The sequence below is a fragment of the Parasteatoda tepidariorum genome, chromosome 5 (genome assembly GCF_982258835.1).
Source record: "Parasteatoda tepidariorum strain Cologne lab strain chromosome 5, Ptep-v5.0, whole genome shotgun sequence".
In the NCBI taxonomy this organism is placed as follows: domain Eukaryota; kingdom Metazoa; phylum Arthropoda; class Arachnida; order Araneae; family Theridiidae; genus Parasteatoda; species Parasteatoda tepidariorum.
Window position 1 is genome coordinate 17,315,029 of NC_141759.1, and position 24,745 is coordinate 17,339,773.

Genomic DNA, 24,745 nt, shown 5'->3' on the forward strand with positions numbered 1-24,745 from the left:
ATTACATAGAAAGGAAATGCATAATTAAGGTTTCAAATCGACTTCACAAGATTTTATAAAAACGAAATTCGGTTGTTATACGCGATCCATAATTATTTATAATTTACCACCACTTTCTCATCTTTTGCCCCATTCATTTCTAAGTTTGTCGTTATTGTATAATGAAGTCTTAACTTCGTTATTGAATCATTAAATATTGTTCAATAGTTATCAACAAAATGAAACTTTTAAGTATCGAACAAGTAATTGCAAACTTAGTCTTTAATATAACTCATTAGTTTTTTGTTAATTAAAATTTTAGCTGAAATAACAAACAACTTGTTAATAAAGAGCAATTTTTGAATTAATGAATTTTAACAAATTATTTTCCGAGTAAATTTTTAAGTATGTAAGTGATTAAAGAAAGCCTTAGTTTGTTTGTAAAAAATAGAAAACGTGTAAGAGAAAAATTAGTTTAATTAATTAGAGTTAATAGGATTCAACTGCAAAAATTAATGCGTTTACGCACTTTTTTGTACCTACCAGGTTTCGAACCTGGGACCTTCCGCGTGTTAGGCGGATGTGATAACCACTACACCATAGGTACGCAAGAATTGAAGGAAATTTTATTTTCATACTCGCAAGTTGAAGCTAAAATGACTAGTTTGAATCCTTTTATCTTTCACTAGATTTTCATGATTAAATTGTCGCATATTCAACGAAATTTAATCATGAGGTTTTTTTTCTTTTTTAGAGCAGGTTTTTTAAGGTATCTCTTTTAAAGTATGTACCTTTTTTTTTCAATTTATTTATTGAGATGATAAGAACAAGACAAAAAAAAAATATTATAATATAATATAAATAATGTCCATTAGTAGTTTCAAAAATAATACAATCAGTTATTTTTCGACATCTTTTCCTGCCATTAATGGCTCTATAAATAGTTTTTATTTATTTGAACAATACAACAATGATATGTTTTTAATATTGTTACACTTGAAATTCGGTTATAAAAATGATTTTTAAAGATTTTAAAATAGCTAAAAACTTAGAGTAAGCATTATCTAAATTACGCAATTTGCTTTTCTCTTTACTACATTCCATTCTAACACGATTAGAATATCTGAATAGATTTATTGCAGTATTCAACTAACTGTGCAGTAGTTATTTTTTTCCTTCTTTACCTAAAATTATGTTACTCAAAAAAATCTTATGAATGTAAAAATATATTTTAAGTGTTCCGCTGCATTTTCACACATTTGTTATTTAACAGCAATATATTTTAATATATAGGCAATGACGGGCAGAAATATTATCTCAAACAATACATATTTCCTGCTATTCATATCGGTTATTGACATATTTAAGATTGTTACGACTAATTAAAAATTTTGTAGGGTTGGTTGATAAAAAAAAATAATTAAAAAAAATTTATGAATGCATGTATGTTAATAGGGTCATATCACGTTTTTAGCCAGAGAAGTATAATATCGTATAATCTTTAATCTTTGTTTCACTTCTTTTTTTTCTTCTTCTTTTTTTCCTTTTTTAATGATTCTAAAGCAAATTTAATTTTTTACTTTGGCTGCAGCAGAAGTAATTTTAAGCTTTTTCAAAATCTTCCTCGTTTTGCAAAAACTGTAATTTAGGTTAAAGTGTGTTAAATGAAAATAAAATAATTCGAAATATTTTTTTAGTCGAAATTTTCACTCTGTAATGTGCTTGTTTCACGTTTTTCTAATGATTCTAAAACAGCTAGTATGGAAGAATAATTTTTTTCTTTTTAAGTTTATTTTTCCAAGACTGTAAATTTCAACCCGGAATATAAAAAAAAAAGACGAAGAAAATTTTTTTTGCGAAAGTATTATTCCTATAATACTAGAATTAAATACAATCCTTGAATTATTTAGATTACTTTAATAAATGTATTGGTAAGAAAAAAATTATCTAGCTTTTATGCTTTACAAATGCTCTGAGCATGTTCAAAACGATCAATACAATAAAACATAATAATATAACAACATTATTTTACATAAATAATTTTTTATTTCATTAACAATTTTATTTTTATTCAGATAAGAACTTTACTTCTTATATCATAAGAATTTCATTAAGATATATTTTCATTTTAATTCATTTAAAAATTTTCTTTTAATTTATATAGAAATTTTATTTAAATTTAGACAAACTTTGTTATCTTTCAAGATAATTTTCTTATTTTAATATCTCTAATACTTTATTTTTAATTCATTAAACAAGTTTAAATAATTTTATTTTTTTCCGATAGCAATTTTATTTTAAGTTTTTAAACAATTTTTCAGATATAATTTCGTTTTAATTCATTTAACAATTTTATTTTGATTTATCTTACAATTTTGTTTAAATACAGACAAAATATGTTTTCTTTAAAGATAATTTACTTATTTAAATATCTTCAACTCTTTATTTTTAATAGATATAAAAGTTTCATTTAAAATCATTAAACAGGATTAATTACCTAAATAGTTTTTTTTCGGATAGCAATTTTATTTCAATTAATTGTTGTCGTGTGCAATTAAGGCAAATGAAGTGCGCTTCGTCTATTTTAATTAATTGAACAATTTTATTAAGATTTAAGTAATTTAACAATTTTACTTTATTTTATATGGTAATTTACTTAAATTTAGACAAAAAATATTATGCTTCAAGATAATTTATTTATTTAAACATCTTTAACACCTTATTTTTAATTCATATAACAGTTGAATATAAATTCCATATACAATATCATCTTAATTATTCGGGTTGAATAGAATTTTATTTCATTAATCAATTTTATTTTTATTCTGACAATATTATTTTCATTCAGACAAGTATTTTATTCTAATTCTTATGACAATTTTGTTGTTGCTCAGTTATATTAATGCTATATATATATATATATATATATATATATATATATATATATATATATATATATATATATATATATATATACATAATAAACTAAATATTGCAATGTATATAATACACTAATATACTCTGTAATATTAAATCATGAAAGTTTCTTATCAACAAATAGCATCGTCATTTTCATTTAAGGAAGAGGTGATTCAAATAATTTGTATTACCTTTACCTGTTATGCTATTAAAGTGTTTAGTTTTATCTCATCAATCTTCAGGGTTTATAAGGTCAGGGTCACTGGAGCAATTCATCAAGATGAAATCAGACACCAGTTTATGCTTTTTTGATAAAGCTTTTGCACCGAATGCGTTTAGATAAAGAATTTCTTTTTTTACAAATACGTTCCTTTTATTTCCATAGTTCCAAAAGTAACGCAGATGTTAAAAAATTTATTTGAAAATTACAAATTAAATTTTTATTCAAGTGTGTATTACTTGAATTGTTGAATTGTGTGTCAAGTGTGTACAAATTAAATTTTTATTCAAGTGTGTATATTTTCAAACAAATTCGATATTATTTATCTTTTTGGAATTTATAATTAACCCATTAATATTCAGTCAGGATTTGTGCAGTCGTTAAAAAACACAAAATTCCAAAAAATAAAAGACATTTTAATAAATTTGTCATCACCGTGAAGTTAAACATGCCCAAATATTATTTCGTAGTTTTATAAATATTTTATTGTGAATCGAAAGTTTTGAAATTCGTAATTTCAGAGATTTAGTTATTTAAAAGAAATTTGTAACTTTTTAAATTACGACATCAACTTTTGACTTTCTTAAGGATTGGGTGATACGAACCCTGACAATTATTAAGAGTGGTTCGCCCAGTATCCTTTAAAAAAAAAGTCAAAAACATTTTTGTTACACAAGTTTTTTGAAGGATGCGAATAACATAGAGCAGGGGTGGCCAACCTGCTGCTCGCGAGCCACATGAGTCGGCTCTTTGAAGGATTATTTGTGGCTCTCGATAAATGTACCTGAGTTTCCTTTTAATTTTTGGTGCTATTATATTTTAAAAAATTATTATCCTTCCGTATGTGTTTCAAAATGTCTTTTTAATTACCGAGAACAAATATGAAAGACTAAGTGCAACGTTGTTCAATTCAAGGTGAGTTTTCCATTTCCAATATAATTATGACACAAAAAGCATCTGGAGAATTAGAATTAATAGAGATGCAAGAGGGTCAAGCTCTACAATTAAAATATAAGTCGTCGAAGATTGCAGAATTTTGAAAATTTGTACCAGAATCGAAGTATCCTGCATTAAAAAAGGCTGCTCGTCGAATTATTTCAGTATTCGAAACAACGTACTTATGTGAATCATTTTATTCCACTTTAAAATTCGTGAAATCCAAACACCGATCAGTATTAACTAACCAGCATCTCAAAGAATTACTGAGAAGTGCTGTCACCAATTATTCACCAAATTTTAAAGATATATATATATATAATTATCTATCCCCCTAAATTTTTAAATCAGTCGTAACAATCTTAAATATGTCAGTAACCGATATAAATAGCAGGAAATATGTATTGTTTGAGATAATATTTTGCCCGTCATTATTATTATTATATCAGACTGAAATTCCAAGTTGTATCTTTTTTGTCCACGTCACTCATGACACAGATTTTAGCTTGGAATATTCTTTTCTCTTCTTTTTCTTTTTTTGAATCAAAAGAGATAACATATATGAACTCGTGTGGTTATTTGAACTCAGTTATCGAATTTAAAAATAAATCGCTACTAATCTCTGCTTCCAAAGTTTATTTCTGATATTAAAGTTTCAAAGTTACCGTTTCTAAAAGTAACGCATCACACCAAATCAAATAACTGCGGTATGCCTTTATCTATTTTAAACGAACCTATTCAAGAAAATAAAAAAAATGTAATAACTAGCGATGTTTGCTTTATTTTGCGCTGAGAACTGAGATATATTTTGAAACGGAAATAAAGACTGAAATATTTTATGTAATAGGAAATCTGTAAACAAGACTGTAAATATAAATATAAAATTACAAAATTCTAATCCGAATCTGAAATATTTTGGATTCCACGAAGCTTTTAAAATAAATATGCAGTATAAATATACAAAACTCCATTCAAATTACAAAACTTAAATAATAAGCCTGTAAATAAAAATGCGGACTATGTACTGTCAATAAAAAAAAGGTTTCTCAAAATAGTGCAAAAATATGTCAAAATTGCTATACAAATATAGTCGAACTTAAGAAACCCCATGTACTCAATTTTAAAAGTAATGGCATGCTCAAAATAACATATACTCATATTTTTAGATTATGCTCATTCTCCTATAAACAACATATTACTCAAAATGAGTGTATAATGTGTTATGTCATGGGACTCAGAGGAGAAGCATTTTTTTTTTTGGGAGGGGGGGACGAAATTGAAATACATAATCTCAATTTTAGTGAATAGTCTAGTCTAGACAATGGTTGTCAATTAGTCTCAATAATTTTACACATAAAAAATAATGATTCATAAATCTGCAAAAAGATTCATTATTTTTTATCTCTTTCCCGTTTTTAATACTTTGATGAATTTAAATAGATGATGACTCATAAAAGTTTTCTTTATTCGTTTGAAATATTGAGGGTGATTTTTAAAGATTTATAGTTATTGAGGGGGATGCATTCCCACAGTCCCACTCGCCAACGACCCCATGGTACTTTCTGAAACTGTACATTTTGCTCAATGAGTATATGTTGTTTTGAGCATGTCACCATGCTCAATAAGGAGTACATGGGGGTTTCAAATCTGATTGTATCTCTTGCAGAACTTTTGACACATTTTCGTTCAATTTTAAGAAATCTTTTTTTTTTCAGTCTAAGTTTAAATGTAGATACATTAAATTCCTCTCCAACTCCAAAAGGGAAATATTTTAGATGAAATGTAGTCTGTGATCAAGTATAGAAACCATGAGTATGCGAATATTATAAATATATATATAAGAAGTTCCTCTCAAATTCTAAAAGCAAAATATTTCGTGTTGTTTAAAGTCTGTAAATAATCATACAAGCAATAAGTATAAATAGAAATATGCGAAATTCCTCTCAAATTCCAAAACTTAATTATTTCAGATTGCATGAAGTCTGTAAAATAAATATACAGTCTTTAAGTATATAAGAGTATACTAAATTTCACTCTAATTCCAAAACTGAATTATTTTACGTAGTACGTATAAAGTCTGTAAATAAGTTTTCAAACTTGTCAGAACAAGCATTCTAAACTTAAAGATTTGACTTTAATGATCCAGGTTTGATAATAATCAGATAATAATATAAAAACTGATAAGTGAAACGTTTGCAAACTATTAAACGTTGCTACGCACTTATTCGAAACAGATTCTAAAGCAATGCTCGCAACGTCCTATTAAAAAGAAAATAGTGGTAGAAGACCTTTAAAATTTCTGCTCATTTTTTTTAATTGATAAATTAAGATATTCTAATTACCTTTTGAAATTTAAGTAGTATTTAATTCTAAAACTGACAAAAGCATTACTTACAAAATAGAAAAAGAAAAAAAAACAACATAAGACTTAAGAATTTTGCTAGCCTTAAATTAAAGTAAAACTTTTGTTAGTTAGATTAAAGCAAATTGGCAATAACTATTAAAGGACGCTGTGACCACTGTCAATTGCGATTTACATTTTAAAGCGCTAATCTGCAGTAAATCACTTTTTAGGGACCAAATTTATAGCGCCCCGCTTTTTAGGAACTGAACCTATAGCGATTAACAGATTTGAACCAAATTTTATCGAGACCCATCTTCTTAGAGTCCGAATTAGCCGGCCAGGTGGCCGGGTGGTTAGCGTGCCTGACTGCGAAGCCAATGGCTGCGGGTTCGAATCCCGCTCTAGGCATGGATGTTTCTCTCTCTGTGTGTTGTCTTCTGATGTGTGAATGTATGAATGCGGCGCACCCTATGAACGGTTATTTGTGGCAGTGTGGCGTGGGTACTGTTGCTCGCCTCCGTGACTTTGGTTCACAGGTGCCCACAGGTTAACGATAAATGAGCAACACTTCCGGCATCTTCTAAGGAGATGAGCCAAAAGTTCAGTGCCTACCGTTATTTAAAAAAAAAAGAAAAAGAAAAAAAGAAATAAAAAAAGAGAGAATCCGAATTATAGCGACCCGTTTTCTAACAATCAAATCTATAGAGACCCACTACTTATCACTTTTTTTAAAAAATCTTTTTTTATACTCTATTACTTTTTAGGGACCAAATCTATAGCGACCTAATTTTTTTAGGAGCTGAATCTTCAACGAGACCCATGTTTTTGAATTTGAATTATAGTAACCTGTTTTCTAATAATCGAATCTATAAAGACCAACTACTTATCAGTTTTTATTTTGATTCTATCAATTTTTAGGGACCGAATCAATAGTAACTCGCTTTTTAGGAACTAAATCTATAGCGATCAACAGATTAGGTGTCAAATTTTATCGAGAACCTTTTTCTTAGAAGCCGAATTTTAGCGATCCACATTCTACCAACAAATGTATTGAGATCAACTAATTAGAGCCTGAATCTATTAAAAACTAACTTAAAAACTAAATTAGAAATCAAATCTATCACGAATCATTTTTTTTCCCTTCCTTTCAAAGAACGAATCTATAGAGACTCTTTTTTTATGAACTAAATCAATAGCGAACCAATTTTTAGAAACTGAATATATACATAGCGACCATCTTTTTAAAACTGAATAGAAACGCATTTAATCCTCAAATCCTGGTTATTGAAAAAATTTTGATTTCACTGCTTTTTTTTTTTCCACATACTTTCTTGCCGAAAAGGGTTGTTATGAATTATTATATAAAGAAATAATAATAAAATTCTTATTAATTATTATTATATAAATAGTCATGTATTATTGTGAATAAGATTAATATGTCTCATTCGTAATGAGCAAATTGAAAATAAAATATTATTAATTACTTATAAAAATTGTATTATTATTTTTTTTTTGTCTGTCTGCGAAATAAAACTAAAACAATGTGCATGAAACTACTCTGCAAAATTTAATTATATATATTTTATTACTCTCTTTTCATTTTATGAGTATCGATAATTCTAAAAACGCTGTAATGCAATAACAAAATAACTCTATTATTAATAGTATTACTATTAAGTGAAACGACAGCAATCTAAAATTCAACATGACACACTTGATACGAGGATTGAAAAGTAAAATTTATTATTTATCTTTATAAAATCTCTATTTTTTTATTTATTTATAAACTATCTTCTTGTAAAAAAAATAATAATAATAATAATACATCCCATTTCGTAATATAACAGAATTATTACCATTTTTTGCTGCGCAAATTTAGTTTTAAAGAACCGCTGTTTATACCTACGGCGTACGTCGCAAATTTCTTGATTTTATTCAGCTGTTCGTGTGTCATTTTGCTTTTATTATGCGGAGTGAACAAACTGAATAATCTTCTCTTGTTTCGAAACAATTTAGGCTTTCTAGATACTGTTTATGAATATTCTAATTGCTGTACAGATATTAGTTCACAGTATACACTGTATAAATATGTAACTCATTCGCATTACGAAAATTTCGATGTAAATTTTTTTAATATAAAAAAGATCTTTGTGAGCATAAAAAATAAATTATACGAAGTAGCAGATTTTTTTTAACCCATTAACCACTACTTTTAATAAACCCTTATGGACACTAAAATTTTAAATGACCAAATGCGCATTTATTACATTACTATACCTTTTAGTACCATGATTATATAAACATGATCACGCGATGACTTTAGTGATGTAAGATGACACGGACCTAATCTTGATTCGGTGCTCTCATATTACATCTCCTATTAGTGAGTATACGTATAGTTTGTCTACGGTAAGAACTCTCCCCGCCACAAAGTCTGAGGCCGTCTGCTGCTATGGAAACAAGAATAGCGCATTTCAGGGAGGGTAGCTTCTCTTCACTGAAGGGCTTACACAGTAGACCGAAGAAAAAGATTTCCTTTTTCTCACTGACCCGAGCCTAAACCTGGCCTAAACAAATTGACCCCACACCCCTACTTGAAATAGTTATACCTCGTTACCATAGTCATCGCCACGGGTCCAGACGAATGGCTAGGGGAGTTCTTACTTTAAACAAACTATACTTCTTAGTGTGTATAAACTCGGGCCATGACTTTTTTCACTTTTTTCAATAGACATTTCGCTCGTAGATAATATTTTGAAAAATAAAAATATGATTTTTTCAAAAAATTGGAACCGGTTGAAGAATGATAAGGGTTACTAAGAAATTTTAGGGCTTTAAAATACTAAAGAGGAAGATCAATTTTAAAATAAAAATTTTCTTTACATTTATAAAAAGGAAATCGGGAATATTTTGTAGAGAAAATAACACCGTATTTTGAAATAATTTTCGTATTTATTTAGAATTTTATGCTTGTATCCTTCAGATAGTTTATTAATATTGTATATATTTTGGAAATGAATGTATTTTTTTCTTTCTCTGCATTAATAATATAAATATAAATTTCTAATACGTATTGTAGAATAAGTAATATATGTTATTATAAACAATATTGCATAATTGTATGCTGATCTAAGCAATAAAATTGGAACGTTGGAAGTAACGCGAATCTCAATTAGAAATGACTTCTCGTGTATTCATTTTCCATCAAACAAAGTAGCTGGACTTAAAACTCAGGAAAATTTTATGAGTTTTAAATATATATTTGAATATTATAAAGTGTTTGTTTTCTTAAAAAATGGGTATTTGATCAATTTTTTCTACAACTAAGAAATGGTATTCTTTATTTTGCAAAGTAATAATCTTCGAATTATTTAGCATATCATTTAAAATGATTTTGAGGATCATCAAAATTAATTGCATTAATTTAAGTGCTTTAGTTTTTTTCCTTCTGTGATGTGGAAAAGGAATAGATTTGTGAACATTTATGTAATTATGAATTTACATAATTACTGTTTTACTTTTGAGTTCAATAAACTGAATGAATCTCTGGTTTATCTGACATGCCCCTAAAACAACAAAATTTTTGGTTTTTAGCGAGCTGTAATTCCTCTCTTCTTACTACATTAAAAAGTAATAAAAAGCCATCGCCAGTGTTTTAAGCGTTCATTTAAAAAGTGTGTTCATTTAACAGGTGTTTAAATTACATTTAAAAAAGAACCAATTATGTCATAGATAGAAGTGTCAATAGAGGCTGTAATCTATAAATATTTTGTCTAAACATCTGACATTTTATGCTGCTTTTCATCCCATGTAGATTTTCCCAGTTCAGCCTGTATCTCGAAACAAGCTAAGAGCCATCTAAATTGAACTGCCCGAGCCTATCTGCTAGGTTCATTGGAGTAAAATCTAAACATTCCAATTTGGATCCCTCTTCAGGGCATGTTTTTGTTACACTTTTGTTAAGCTACTACAGTTATTTTTACAGTTAACTTCGATTCTCCAAAAATACCGAAAAATATTCCTTCCTTCTAAAGTACACAATCAGTATCATTCTTGCCCCAATGAGTCCCGCAGTGAGGGCATTCTTGCCCTCACTGCGGGACTGTTCACATTGGATGCCACTTGGGAATTGAGAAAGTGGATCATATTATAATATATAGTAATATATTTATTTGCGGAAAACTCGCCAATTTCAGGTTCTCTTTAGCATCACGAAATCGCATATGCAATTTTTTTCGCATGCAGTGTGAATGTGTCTAATCTCTGCATAACTTCAAAAATTCATTCCGTAATAGTAGAATCTATTCCAGGCCGGCATAAGTATGCTGAAAAATAGGTTAATTTGTCTTTTGAATCGACGCACTCCCGTCAGTTAATTAAATAAATAAATAACTTAATTAATGCTATATACAAAGCCATTTTCAATATCACGTGTCATCAAATCATCATTGTTTAACTACGTATCATCTCAACTCGTCTCTAAAAAACTGTCTACCCCCTCTTTTAATTTTATTTGTTGCTTTCATGTGATTTGTCCGTTGATACACTGTGAATTTAAATAGTTGTTTCTGTGTAAATACATTTATTAATTCAAATCGATTGAGGTAATTAAATTTATAGTGTTTGAAAATGTCTGCTTTATTCGCCGGTTATTTAGAAATCTTAGACAAGAAATTGCACGAAAAAAATTGCAAGGTTAACGAATATTTTGAAAAAGCTGAGCAAGCTACCGGAGTTAAACGTGTTTACCTAGCTCTTGGTAAGTTAAGATTAATTTCATAACTAGCTTTAGAAAATTTGTTTGTTTGTAATTGAGTAACCCTTACTTTTACTTCTTATAACTTCATGTGTGTTAGAAATTTAGGAAAGCATAATTGTCTGATATCATATCCTTTAGTTAAATACTATTTCTGACATTTTAAATTTTCGTCAATTAGCATGTAGCAATTTAACGCGACTAAGCTATCATATTATATATTAGTCTATGCATGATTATTTTATATGTAATACTTATATTTGACATTATAATATTGTCTTTGGCGATACAAAAATGTTTTCATAGTCGTTTGAAATTGTTGAATGAAATGAAAAACAAAATTACAAATTCATTTTACTTAAACCATTATCTTTTTTATCCTAGTATTTGGTTTAAAATTCAGTATAGTGCGAAAAATTATTGTCTAGGGTACTTATTTGGCTGGTTATGTTTTTTACAAAGTTGTGTCACTTTAAAATGTGTATCATGGCAATTAATACTCACACTAACACTTTAAAGCTTCTTAAATGTGTTTTTTTAGAATTTAATTTATTGGTTTACAAGCCTTTGGGACAAAATTAATTTTGAATACCATTAAAAATTGTTACATTTTTATTAACTTTGAACAGAAATTGTAAGAAATCACATTTTAAGTGTACAACATTATCATCTTAAAGCGTCATTATATTATTTTATGTAATATTAATTTGTTGGTTAGCATAATGATAATATTTTTTCTAATTTTATATGAAGAAATACAAAAGGTAGGATTCATAGTAGTTTTGATATTCCTAAATTTTCTGATAAAAAATTTTTTTTTTCTTTTAATTTTCTTGATTTCTTTTTAGGTCTTTGTTTTGATTTTTGTGTGTTTAATTTAAGGCATCTAATTTTCTAAGAATACAAGATTCTGAGATTTATAAAAATAGAATTGAAAGATTTTGGTTCTTGATAAAGCATCTTTTTGTTTAAAATACTAATGCTAGTGAAGATAGTTAGTTAGTTCCAGAATGTGGTAACTCTTATAATTTAGGGCATATTTACTAATTATATATTTAAGGCTCAGGCATATAGGATACATTGTTTCAACTTCCTAAGAAAATTCAGTAATTCCATTATTAAGATATTCAATTAACAGTTTTACATCATCAAATTTCTATGTTGAGGATTTAAAGGATCATGCTTTTTGTTATTTTTAGAAAAATCAGTGAAACATATTTATTTATAATTATTAAACACGGTATATTTATTATTAACATTACAATTTTAAAATGGACACATATTTATTTTTATAATTATTGATTTGTTTCTTTCATGAGATTTTCGAAATGGTCAGCTCCAATCCAGTAATGGAATCATAGTATTTTAAAGCAATGAATTGAGACATAAGCATCGCCAGGGTTAAATTTTTAAGGCGGAGTGAATTAAAACACACATATGTAATACTTTTAATTTAATGCAGAAAAAAAATTTCTTATCTGTTATTAAATACATATAGAAAAATATCTTTTATTTCTTTAATTTATATTAATTGAAGTAGATTCAAGAAAATTTACTTCAATCTTCTGAAATATTGACAAGGACTTTTAGAGTTCTTTCATTTTAGAGGGTGACATATCACTCATTGTCCCACTTGCAAACAGTGCCCTTAAACTTAAGGATCATTTACTAAAATTACTTTTGTATAAAAATTTTAAGTAGCACATTCCTAACACAAGTCCTAACTTACATATTTTAATTATGTATTGGTATAAAGCAATATTAACTAATTGATACTAGTTATTTTTTTAATGTAAAAGCACTATGAAAGTTTTCTAGGTATTAATTAGTAACTGTTATCAGTTTTTTTATAAAATTATATTGGAAACTCTTAAAACTTTTTGCTCTTTCAGAGTAATTTAAAATAGTACATTTTATTATTCTTTTGCAATAAAATTAGCATTTCTTGCACTTAAAGCATTTTTTTAATTTTTTTAAAGTAGTCTGGTAAATGTAAAGAAATGTAGATTTCTCCCAATTTTTTTTTCTTTCCTTTGAAACCTGAAAATATTTTCAACTTTATTTAATGCACTTAAATACTTAATTATTTCTTTATTTCATTGATTTAAATAAAAGATGAAATGACCGATTTTCACAATAGCCCCTGTGGCAGAATTTTTTCTGGCTTTCTGCGACAAACCTGACTAGAACCAATAACTTTCTGCAAGATATTTTTATCATTATAAATATATGTGTAATGAATTTATAATAATAGATGCACTTCATGTTATAAAAAAGCCTACATGCATAGATTAAACTGTGTAGATTATTTTTTCTTCATTTCATAATATAAGTTTAAATTTCTTAATAAGTTAAAATTTACATAATCTTCGATAATAAAGAAAAATTATAAATGTATAGATCTGCAGGCAAAAATGCTTACTAGAGCATAAATAAATATTACCAAGAACCTGAAATAAGATAGAACTTATAAAAATAGCTAAGAATGGACAAAAAGATTAAATTTATAAAACAAGATAACTGAATTTGAAGTATCAGTTTAAAACAGTATGATTTAATGTTTCATTATAGTAATTATATCAGGTACAGAAACAAATCAGGTGAAAAAATGAATATTGAAGTTGAGTAGTCAAAATGATAAAATAATATTGACTATAACCGAATTCTAAAAGCAAAAAAATTAAAGCAATCTATTTCTATATGAAAACAATTATATTCGATTAATTTTGTACTGACTTATTGAAAAAATTTTATAAAAAAAAAGGTAAATAAAACTTTTTTTGTGATCAGATTAAGTTCAAAAAGAAAAAAATACACAGCGTGTGGGATTTGTAATAGAAGTCTCACTGTATTGTGTAAATATATAGCATTGATTCCACACGAAGTACGCAGGCGCGGTTTCCGACATAATACGCTCGAGACTATTCAACATCTCGAAACGAAATAGTCTTCATAAGTGCTGAAACATTGTTATTAGAGCCATACTTATTAGATGCGATTTTTTCGCATGCATATGGAAACCTATTTGAAAGTGTTTCGCCAGTAAATATTTTCCACCAATCTGGTTTTCATTTGCATGCCAAAAAATTGTAGATAATGAGATCTTAGGCTTTATTTCATTTATCGTTATATTGCGAGTGTTTTTTTATGTCGACGACTTAATTCAAAAGATATAGGTATTTTATCATCCGTTTCATCCCTACTATCGACATTGCTACTAGTAGGAATATTTGGTTCGAATCTAGAATATCTTTCTTTTTTCTTTTCCCAATATTAGTAGCGTAGAAAGCTTCTTACCTCTTTTCCTGTCACTTTCCAGAAAAAAAATCTGACATCGCTAGATATTGTCAACTTACATCTTATTTCTTCTTCGGAATGCCGCCTTGAAAAATAAGTTTTAATTTTTTATATTTTTTTATTATTGTTGCTTCACAAGAGCAACAAATAACCTTTTTCGCTAGACATTATTTTTTTTAAAAAGAGAATCTTTTTATGCATGAAATTTTCCATATTGGCGCAAAAAATATAAAACACTCTGTTCTCACAAGAAAACACAAATCAAATTTCTGCGCCAGCGATAAAGGCCGAAGTTGGCAAAAGTCCTAAAAATAGCTTAATAAAGGGGAAAAAATTTCTCCCCTTTTATATCCAGTAACTGTTTGCGTTGGAGACGGACTAGATAGATTAACGGAGGATCACGAGTGCTTTCCCGTTCCACGGTGCGCTAGAAAAACAATTCTGTAAGAAAATAATTTTGCAGAACTATTATTGCTTCTGCAGAAATTTTCTGTTTCTGTCAAAATTATTTTTTTGTAAAACAGTTTCTGTTTCTGAAGAATCTTTTTTGAGAACCTTTGGTTTTTTCCAAACCAAAAAATTTTATTTCCCAAATAAAAAAATCTTTCTGCAAGAACTCAGTCCCTTTCTGTGACAATGTCGCTGTGTCGCCGTGTTTCTGCCACGAGGACAATAGCTGGGGTGAAATCCCGTAAATTTTTAAAACTTACTGGATCTTTAGAATAAATTGGTGCTATTTAAAATTAAATAATATGAAAATATTTCAAAAATAATTAATAATTCTGCTGTTTGATAAATTTTTATAGATAATAAATTTAAGCAAAATGGTTAGCAAAGTTTGGTCAAAAATAGGATATATTAACTGATCTATAATGTTATGACTGGGTAATAAAATACAGTAAATTATCTCTACTTTAAGAATGAAACTATAACCTTTCATCATCAGGTAATAAAAATTAACTTGCTGTTCAATGTAAAAATTTAGTTCAAATATTATAAGAAACCCAATTTATTAATGCTTTTTCCTGATTTGAAGTTTTTGTTTTCTTTCACTTGTTCAGTTTTAAAATAAAATGACTTAAGTTAAAGCTTATTTAATATTATAGTTATTAATTATTCTAATATTATAGTTATTAATTAATTAGTTTCTTCTCTGAAATAGTGCTGAAGTAATGCTAAAATTGTGCATCTAGGATGTGAAAATATGCATTAAAACTTATTTCCAAAGATGCAACTGTTTCATTTTAATTCTTTTTATAAACTTTATTTGTTATTACTGTTTTTTTTTCTACTTCGGAAGTTTAAAATTTTTAACTGTTGACATATTAATTCAAAATATAAAAAAATTTGAATTAATATGTATTTTGATTGAGAACAGAAGCTATTTTTTGGGAAAGTTTTCTGTAATCAGACTATATTCAAGCAATATTTTGCATGTAGTTATTAAAAATTAATTCCTAAATAGTCTATATATATATAAACATAATTTTTTTAAAAAAAATTTCAGCCGATTTCTATCATTTTTGTTCTGAGGAGTTATTAATTTGCAGTAAGTTTTGACAGTTTAAATCATGGATAAAACTGTTGTCTGGAACTGCAGTATTAAATTATATTTTGCTTGACATGTTATGTAGTATTTAATGTTAAATATTTTAACATACATTCAAAGTAATACCTTTTAAGAAATCCAGATATTTATCTAACAAAAGTTCAGATGTAAGAAGGCATGGTTAGCAGTCGCTAACAGCAGTCTAAATGAAATAAAGTGACCACCAAAAAATTACCATAATTTGCCACTCACTCAAAACTTCCTCTTTTTAGCATTCGACACCCTATCCTCAACACTCCTTAGTTTCTTGAAATGCACCCCTATAAGAAAGTTTATTTTAAATAACTTCTGTAAATTCTTTTCTAACTACATGTTTGGAATCTTTAAATTTTAACTAAATTTATGCACATTAAGTTTCAATCATAACTTTTTTTTCTCCACCTATTTAAATGAAAGTGTTTCATTGATTTATTATTTTTAAATATATTTTCTGACTTTTTTTGTCTCTTTTTATGGAGGGAGTAAAGTAGAACTAATTATTAATTAAAATAATCTTCTCGAAGAGTAAGTGTGAAAGGGAATGACGGAAATGGTAAACTCATGAAAGTAATATTTTCAAAGAAAAGTTTAGCAATAGAATTGAAAAGAAAAAAAAAACATGGCAATGATTGAAATATGAAATTGATCTGAAAAAAATTAATTAAAAAGATAAATGAATGCAAAAGATAAAGAAATAATGAACAATGGAATAATACAGAGGTAAATGAAGCTGAGAGCAGCAGTTGCAAAAATTCTGACCTTAATGTTCTCTGATTTTATGTTTAAGACACTTAATTTTCGAGTTATTGTATTTCATTCTGATACAGAAGTTTAAAATTGAATGAGAGAAAAACAAGTTTAAAATCAAACCTTTCTTTTTTTAAATTATCATTTTTTCTTAACGAAATTTTATAATTTTAATTATATATAATATTTTTTATATTGACAAATTTTTTAAACTAATTTTAATTTTTTTAATATAAAATGTTTTTAAGTAAAATATTTTAATAATTTTTTAAAAATTTACTTCTAAGTAAAAAAAAGTGGTTTCTAGAGAAAGAAAAAATGGCCACCAGCTAAATTTCCCTGTCTTTAAAAAAAATACTAATAGGATTCCTATTATGAACTAATAGAAATGAATGATACTAAAGGAATATGATTTCTTAGGATCTTTGCTATTTTAAGACGCTTGCTTTTTTTAGACAATTCTGTTAAACAATGTTTTAATTTGGATTTTATGCAGTGTAAGAATTCAATTTTTAAAAAATATATGTTATTATAAGTATGTAGTATATTTGTATATATTTTAATCAATTCATATGTTTAATGTTTTAAATATATAATAAAAAAAACTTTTTATACATTTAAATGTATAAAAAGTTTTAATGTATATATATTTTAATGTATAAAGATTTCTGACAGTAATTTTTTTTAGACAAGACAAACCTTAAAACTGGGTAAAACACCAGTTTTTAAGGTTTGTCTTGTCTAAAAAAAAATTTCGAGGACCATTTATGGAAAATGTTAGTGTTTCCTAATATGTTCTAATCAATTAAGAAATTTTATGACCTTTCAAGCTACCAATTTTGTTAATATTTAACAACTGGAGCACTGATGCTACATTTATTCTGTTTTAGGTCTTATAGCAATATGGGCCTTGTACATGATTTTAGGCCATGGTGCAGAATTAATCTGTAATGCAATAGGATTTGCATACCCAGCTTATGTTTCGTAAGTATAAGCTGTTTTTTGGTGTATTTTATCTCTTTCTGAATGTGTCATGTCAGTTGTTTTAACTATAATTTGAAAGCAGAAACTAAATATTAATTTTTATCCATTAAATATTTTAAATGCGCAGATTTGTTAAATATCTATTAATATTTTATAAGTTATTATATTTTGAACAAATCAGAAATATTTTACTTGCTTGTAATTTTTTGGAAGAAAATTAAGGAACATTGAATAAAGTCACACAAGTTTTGTAAGCATTATTCTGGACCTTTTTTTTTTTAAAGATAAAAATTAAATTAAAAATAACTCCTTGGTTGAATTCACAAATTTTATGAATTAGTTTTAAAATGAGCATAATTCTAGATTTTTGAAAAAAAAATTCTCAAAATTAGAAATCTTGAAATTTTAGAAATCTTGAACAAGACTGACCCGAAGACGGGAATCGGAATTTTTTTTTTTCTGTCTTTAAAAATATTTTCTAGGTCTACTCTCTACTACTTAAAAATATTTTTTAGGTCTACGTTATTGGTCTACTTTCTTATGTCCTGTTGTTATTTTATCAAAAGAGAGATGAATAAATATTTTTTGTACAGTATTTAAACTTGATGTATTATGGTAAAGCTTTCTTAGATATTTTGCATATGCCGAGGGGGTATTGTGTATGTTAGGTATTTCAGTCAAAAAATTTTCAGTCTTGACCTTTTTTCCAACTTGCACCCATGAATCACCTTGAATCAAACGTCTTGCGCATCCTTTAAAAATATCAGAATTGGGAGAATCATGTGAATAGGACCAATAAAATAGTATAAGCAACTGCTGAAATAAAAAGTAACTGCCGAAAAACCTAAAAAAAATGGCATGGAATTGTGATAGAATCGTCACAAATCGAACCTATCAAATAGTGATTACACAAATTCGAAATTTGCATGTGGTGACAACATTGTATTAAAAATATCAAATTTGTAAATGCTTGTGAACAGAAAAAAATGACAGCTTTCGGAAATATTATCATTAAACAATGTGAAGTTACGATGAAATCTTCATAAATCAAGCACATTAAATAATGATAACTGAAATATCTTATTAAAATATCAAATTTGAAAAACCATGGGAAAAGGGCCGATAGAATGATGAATAACTGAGGAAAAAGATGAGAAGTTTTGATCGAATCAATACGAATCGAACGCAGTAAGAGGTGATAAATCAAATTTGAATTTCGAACATTGCGATAGCATGATATTAAATATATCAGAATTTAAAAGACCGTTTGAAAAGCCAACAAAATTATGAATAACTTCCTAAAAGACCAAAATCAGACACAGTAAATATGCGATGCAATTTTAATAATCGTGAAATTACGATAGAATCATGACAAATGTTTACTGCATGTTACTTTTTGCATGGAGTTATATTTGGGTAAACTAATGTTCTGATTGTGAGTGAATTTATTATTTTTTTTTTTTTTAAAGTCGCATAAAAAGTTCTTGAGTTGCAAAATATGCAAAAAGTAAAATTCACAATTGGTGGTCTTTTGTGCGCTCTTCTGGTCAAACTATTGGGACCATATTTCCCAGATTATCGCCTATCCCCTATATATTGGGGTGTCAGGAATCCGAATTCATTTTTGGAAAAGGTATGTTTATTCAGAGAAAGTACAATTATGTCTGATTTCGTAACTTAAAATATCGCATGCGCTTATTAATTAACATATTTCTTGTCCCTCCAAGCATATTTCTTTCCCCCCCTCCAAGCCATTATGATTGAGTTCCCAGAACAACGCAGTGATCCAATCATTGCATCAAAAGTTATTCAGGGTGGTCCTTTTTTGCTCACTGTACACCAAAAAGCAAGTTTGTAAAAAATAGCAATTGAGAGTAGGGATGTAACGAATATTCGGCCACTATTCGGTATTCGGCCCTTTTGCCGAATATTCGGCCTAGCCGAATAATGAAGTATATGCTATTATTAATTATGCTGCTATTATTAATTATTTAGATTTGTGAAAGCCTTATTGTTGGCATCAAGATATTTAAAATATTACAAAAAATACATCAAGTTGTTAAATTTTTTTTAAAATATAGAAAGTTTAAAAAAGCAATTTTTTTAATATTTATTTCATTTTTAATTTAAAATTTGAGAATTATTTAATTACATAATTAAAATTTCAAAAGTGAAACTTTTTAAAAAGTTCTTAATTTTCTGTGTTATAATAATTTTTCTGACAAAAAAGAAAGTTAAGATTACATTTTAACAGTAGTAAGTAATGAGTTTTTATCTTAAATAAAATAGCATATAAATTACAAGTATAACTATAACTAAAATATGCTATTATTAATTATTTAGATTTATAAAAGCCATATTGCCTTGTTATTGGCATCAAGATATTTAAATTATTACAAAAAATAAATCAATTTAAAATTTTTTTAAATATACAAAGATTAAAAAAGCAATTTTGTTAATATTTATTTCATTTTTAATTTAAAATTTGAAAATTACTTTAATTACAATCAAAAGAGAAATTTTTAAAAAGTAAGTATTCGGCCACCGAATATTCGGCCCCATCACTATTCGTTACATCACTAATTGAGAGAGGTATTGTGGAAATTGTCTTGTAACAAAAAATGAGGAAAAGTTAGTTTACATGTTTTTCTGATACTTCAACCTGTAAATGGCAATTTTTGAATAATAATCTTATGTTTTTTACCCTGATTTTACCAATTCATGCATATTTTAACTCTAGTTCAATGTAAAATGTGAGTTTCACTGTGTGTATATATAGATATTGAATTTTTGCGGAACCTATTTTCAGTTACTCCGTTGTAATTAGTTAGACTCTATTTTTTATGCACATTATTTGTTTAATTATTAAAAATGATACAAAAATTATTTTAGCACTTTAATAAACTTTACTTTAGCAACTTTATTTAAGCACTTTAATAAATTTATTGATGATTTTGTAATTAAATGTATTGCATTTTTATTGTTCAGGAAAAAATTATATCTAATATTGAATCTATCTAAAATTATATATAATATCTCTGTTTTTTATAATTTTCAGGATGCACGCTATAGAATCCAGCAACAAAGAAGACGACACACGATGGTTGACTTATTGGGTTACCTTTGCTGCCTTTTCCTTGTTAGAGTTCTTCTCTGAAATCATTTTGGATTTTGTTCCATTTTACTGGCTTTTGAAGGTAATTTAATTCATGTGACTGATCACTCACTGAATGATGATTTTGACAATTTTCATGCTTAAGATATTAAGAGTGATCAAAAATTAACCCTGTTGTACCAAATACTCCTGAAAGATGTGTTGATCGTTTTCTAGCATAATGGGCTTGAAATTATCAGTTGTCCAGGACTGTACTAAAATTTCACTCTAAAATTATCGGTGATCTCCAAAATCAGCAATCAACGTATATTATAAGTATGGTATACTTTTTAGGCGCTTGTGCTTTTGGACCAGTAACTAATTTTTAAAAATTTCTCAGTGGTCTGTCCAGGCCGAATTTACTACCGTTTAGCGGTGCCTTCACAAATTCAATTTTAGGAAAAACGCTAGTTTCACGAAATACTTTTTCTTAAAATTTTATTTTTGTATCCTTAGTAAAAATATAGATTTATCGTTTCTTATGTTTTTGTGTTGATTTTTTAATATAATTTTTAATTTTTCACAGATTATGCCTAAATTTTCACAAAATAGGTACTTCTCAGAAAAACTTAGACAGATCCCTGTTTCTACTTCTGTTAAGATGTCTATCTCATAAATCAACTGTGTAACATTCAGCAAATAACTTGCTTGCTGATCAACGTGAGGTACTTTTTCTGAGTTCAAAACTTCATCTTGAATAAAAAAGTAAAATTTTCAACTAGAGGGTGGTGTTATTCTAAATTGTATTGAAAGTTTTAAAATACAATTTCTTTAATTAGTAAATTAACTTTCATACACTTCTTTTTGGGATAAACTGATTTTATTTTAAGATGGCTTTTTTTAGGAAGGTATTAAAAAGTTTGCGGTCTTGATTTAGCTTTTAATTTTCTGCATTTATTCTTTATTTTAAAATCAATGTTGAGAATTTATTGCTTTTTATGATTGCTTATATAGTGTGACTTATATTATTTTTTCTTTTGTAGTGTTTGTTTTTAGTTTGGTGCTTTGCTCCCATCTCAAACAATGGTTCTCAATTCTTGTATCATCGATTCATCAGACCTGTGTTTATGAAGCATAAGGGTGCTATTGATGATACTCTTAATAAAGCTGCCTCTGGTGTTGCAGGATTAGCCAAAGATGGTAAATAATTTACTATTTTCACGTTTTCCAAAGCTATGTAATGTATTGTCACAGATTGCTTTTAGTCTATTAGAGGAAAAAGCAGTGTTAAAATTAGTTACCTATAGCTAACAAATTAGTTTGGGACTCTATTTACTTCCTTAAGAAATAAGCTGTTTTGCAAGTTCAGTGTAAAATTTATCTAATAAAAATAAACATATTCAGGGTATTCTACGTTGAATACTATATTTCATATATATATATATATCAGGAATGAGATAGATTTTTCCACTTTTCATGGATTTCTGCTTTTATCTCTCGAGTTTCAGCCTTTTTATCAAAAACTCTGATTCTCTAACAAAAAAAAGTCTTTTATGAACATTCCGGTTTTTCTGAAAATTCAGCTGTTGAAATAAAATAATTATATTTATTTTAGATTTTCAAAGGTAAACAGAAAATTCAAACTACTTAGTTGCCAGCCCTTGCTCAATATTAGCTATTTAAGTCACTTTTACGCACAGAAAATATTTTCTGCATTTTTACCCACCTGCTGGGTAGCTCGTATTTTCATGACTCAGACGTAGCTGCTTCTCTTCTCGATTCTTATTCACCCGATTTAAATATCGTATATTGTGATGCTTATTTACGAGATTTACAGATCCAATATCATGATTTGTATTTACTCGTTTTTAAAATACTATGTACTGTTTATATTCAAGAGAGTTTGAAATCCAATGTTGTGATACATTTATGCGCTATATATATATATATATATATATATATATATATATATATATATATATATATATATTCTTTTTTTTTGCTTTCTGACTACTCTCATCCCTAATATATGCTGTTATACCTCAATCCATCGCATCCTTTTTTTAATGATCCTGTCAAAAATGCTTTTCTTATAATGTTAATAACATAAGAATAGCATACCACATACCAGTCTAGATAGTTTTGAAAATTTCCACATCTATCGTTCAAAAATTTTACTGACATCTAGAGAAAAAAAAATTGTTTTGAAAAGAAAAATAGTAACTCCTGATGCTAATGAGGAAGATAATATAGAGTTTTGCGATTTGGTTTTCATAAGCTACGAAAGTACTACAGACAATGAAATGGAACTGTAACCACTGCCAACAAAGTTCATTGCCTCTTTCTTTTCACATTTTCAAGTCAGTATTGTTAAATTTAGTCTCGCATTTATAGTCGTGTATCTTGTTCGCAAAGAAGTGTCCTGCTAAAAAGGACAGATTTGAAAAATAAATATAGGTTCTACTCTATATTTATTTTTCAAATTCACCAAATCTATTTTGCTATTAAATTCATAAACCATTTAAAAAGTTTAAAGGGGCATTAGTATTATACATGTATTGATGTTATTACAATTTTTAATAATGCAGATTAAAATTTTTTTAGCTTCAGGTAAGATTAAATTCATAAATTATTTAAAAAATTTAAAGGCGCATTAGTATTATATCTGTATTGATATTACAATTTTTCATAATGCTGATTAAAATTTTTTTCAGCTGCAGGTAAGGTGCTTGCTGGTGCTAAAACTGATTAATTGCACATTAACTTCACTGAATGTGCACTCTCTAACAGGGGACATGAACTTTTAGGATTGTTTCATTGTTGCAAATTTGCTGAGCAACAACAATGTATTAGAGTTCATTTTCCTATTTGCTGTAGAAGGGGATTTTCTTTTTCATCATTGTAAATAAATTACTTAAATATTGTGATATTGTTGCTAAATAAATTTGCTGTATGTGCCATTATGTATAAATTTAACAGCTTTTATTTCTTTTAAAGTAATAGATTTACTGCAAATTTACGAATGATAAATTTTTCTAACACACTAACTTTGTTGAATCCATCCTATTTCAAAGTGAAAGGAAATTATGTACTGCAAATCAAATGCACATTATAATATGTATTCACATATTTTACTCTTTATTACATTATAATCTAGTTATATGCTTGTAATTGTATCACATATCTTTGTAATAAATTTAATTTTAAGCTAAAATGTCTTGTTGTAAATAATTGACTATTTTGACTTGCAATTCAGTGGCTGGAATTTTTTTTTCCCAACTGCAATTTTTATTTATGCTATCTATTGTGTTTCATCTAAGGTTTATTTTTAGGAAGAAAGCAAACAAAAAGAAAGTATTTCTGAAGCTTTTTAAAACTAAGCTAAGTTTGTTTTTAATATAAATTGGAAACTTGTATTTAAAGAATACTGTTATGAATAGAAGGTGAAGAGTTTTCTTTCTTTTATTAGCATAGACTTAACTGTATAGGATTTTAAAATTAAATTTTTTTGGATTCACAAAGATAATGCTCAGATTCACTCTGTAAATTCTGCTGCCAGGTCAGTTAACATGAAACAGCAGTTCCCAGTCTGTACTGATCCGGTGAGTTGTAAATACTGATCAAGACTTTAAGAGAAAGTGAATCTTTGAGTCTATATCAGCTTATATAGTTATACCAGCTTTTCAGAACAATTGACTAGTCCTAGTAGAATCTAACACTCAACAGCTCTCCTTGGTTGTAGCCGATGAGATCCACATTGGGTTTACTTCCAGCATTCTCCTACTAGCAACATAATAGCAGCTTTGAGAAGATGTAATAAAAACCTCCATATGGGCGATTTGAAGTGCGAAAATGCAAAGAAATAGACGAATGAGAAGAAA

At 27.3% G+C, this 24,745-nt stretch overlaps 1 protein-coding gene and 1 non-coding gene across 2 annotated transcripts; one reads left to right on the forward strand and one right to left on the reverse strand.

Moving 5' to 3' along the window:
* Nucleotides 1-513: 513 nt before the first annotated feature.
* Nucleotides 514-586, reverse strand: TRNAV-AAC (transfer RNA valine (anticodon AAC)). The gene has a single exon. It is a non-coding gene; the product is annotated as a tRNA-Val (tRNA).
* Nucleotides 587-10,911: 10,325 nt separating this feature from the next.
* ReepB (Receptor expression enhancing protein B) lies at nucleotides 10,912-24,078 on the forward strand. The gene is made up of 5 exons (XM_016066538.5): nucleotides 10,912-11,157; nucleotides 17,677-17,770; nucleotides 20,829-20,967; nucleotides 21,908-22,064; nucleotides 23,579-24,078. The coding sequence occupies exons 1-5, from the start codon at nucleotides 11,028-11,030 to the stop codon at nucleotides 23,614-23,616; spliced, it is 558 nt and encodes a 185-aa protein (XP_015922024.1). The 5' UTR covers nucleotides 10,912-11,027; the 3' UTR covers nucleotides 23,617-24,078.
* Nucleotides 24,079-24,745: the final 667 nt, after the last annotated feature.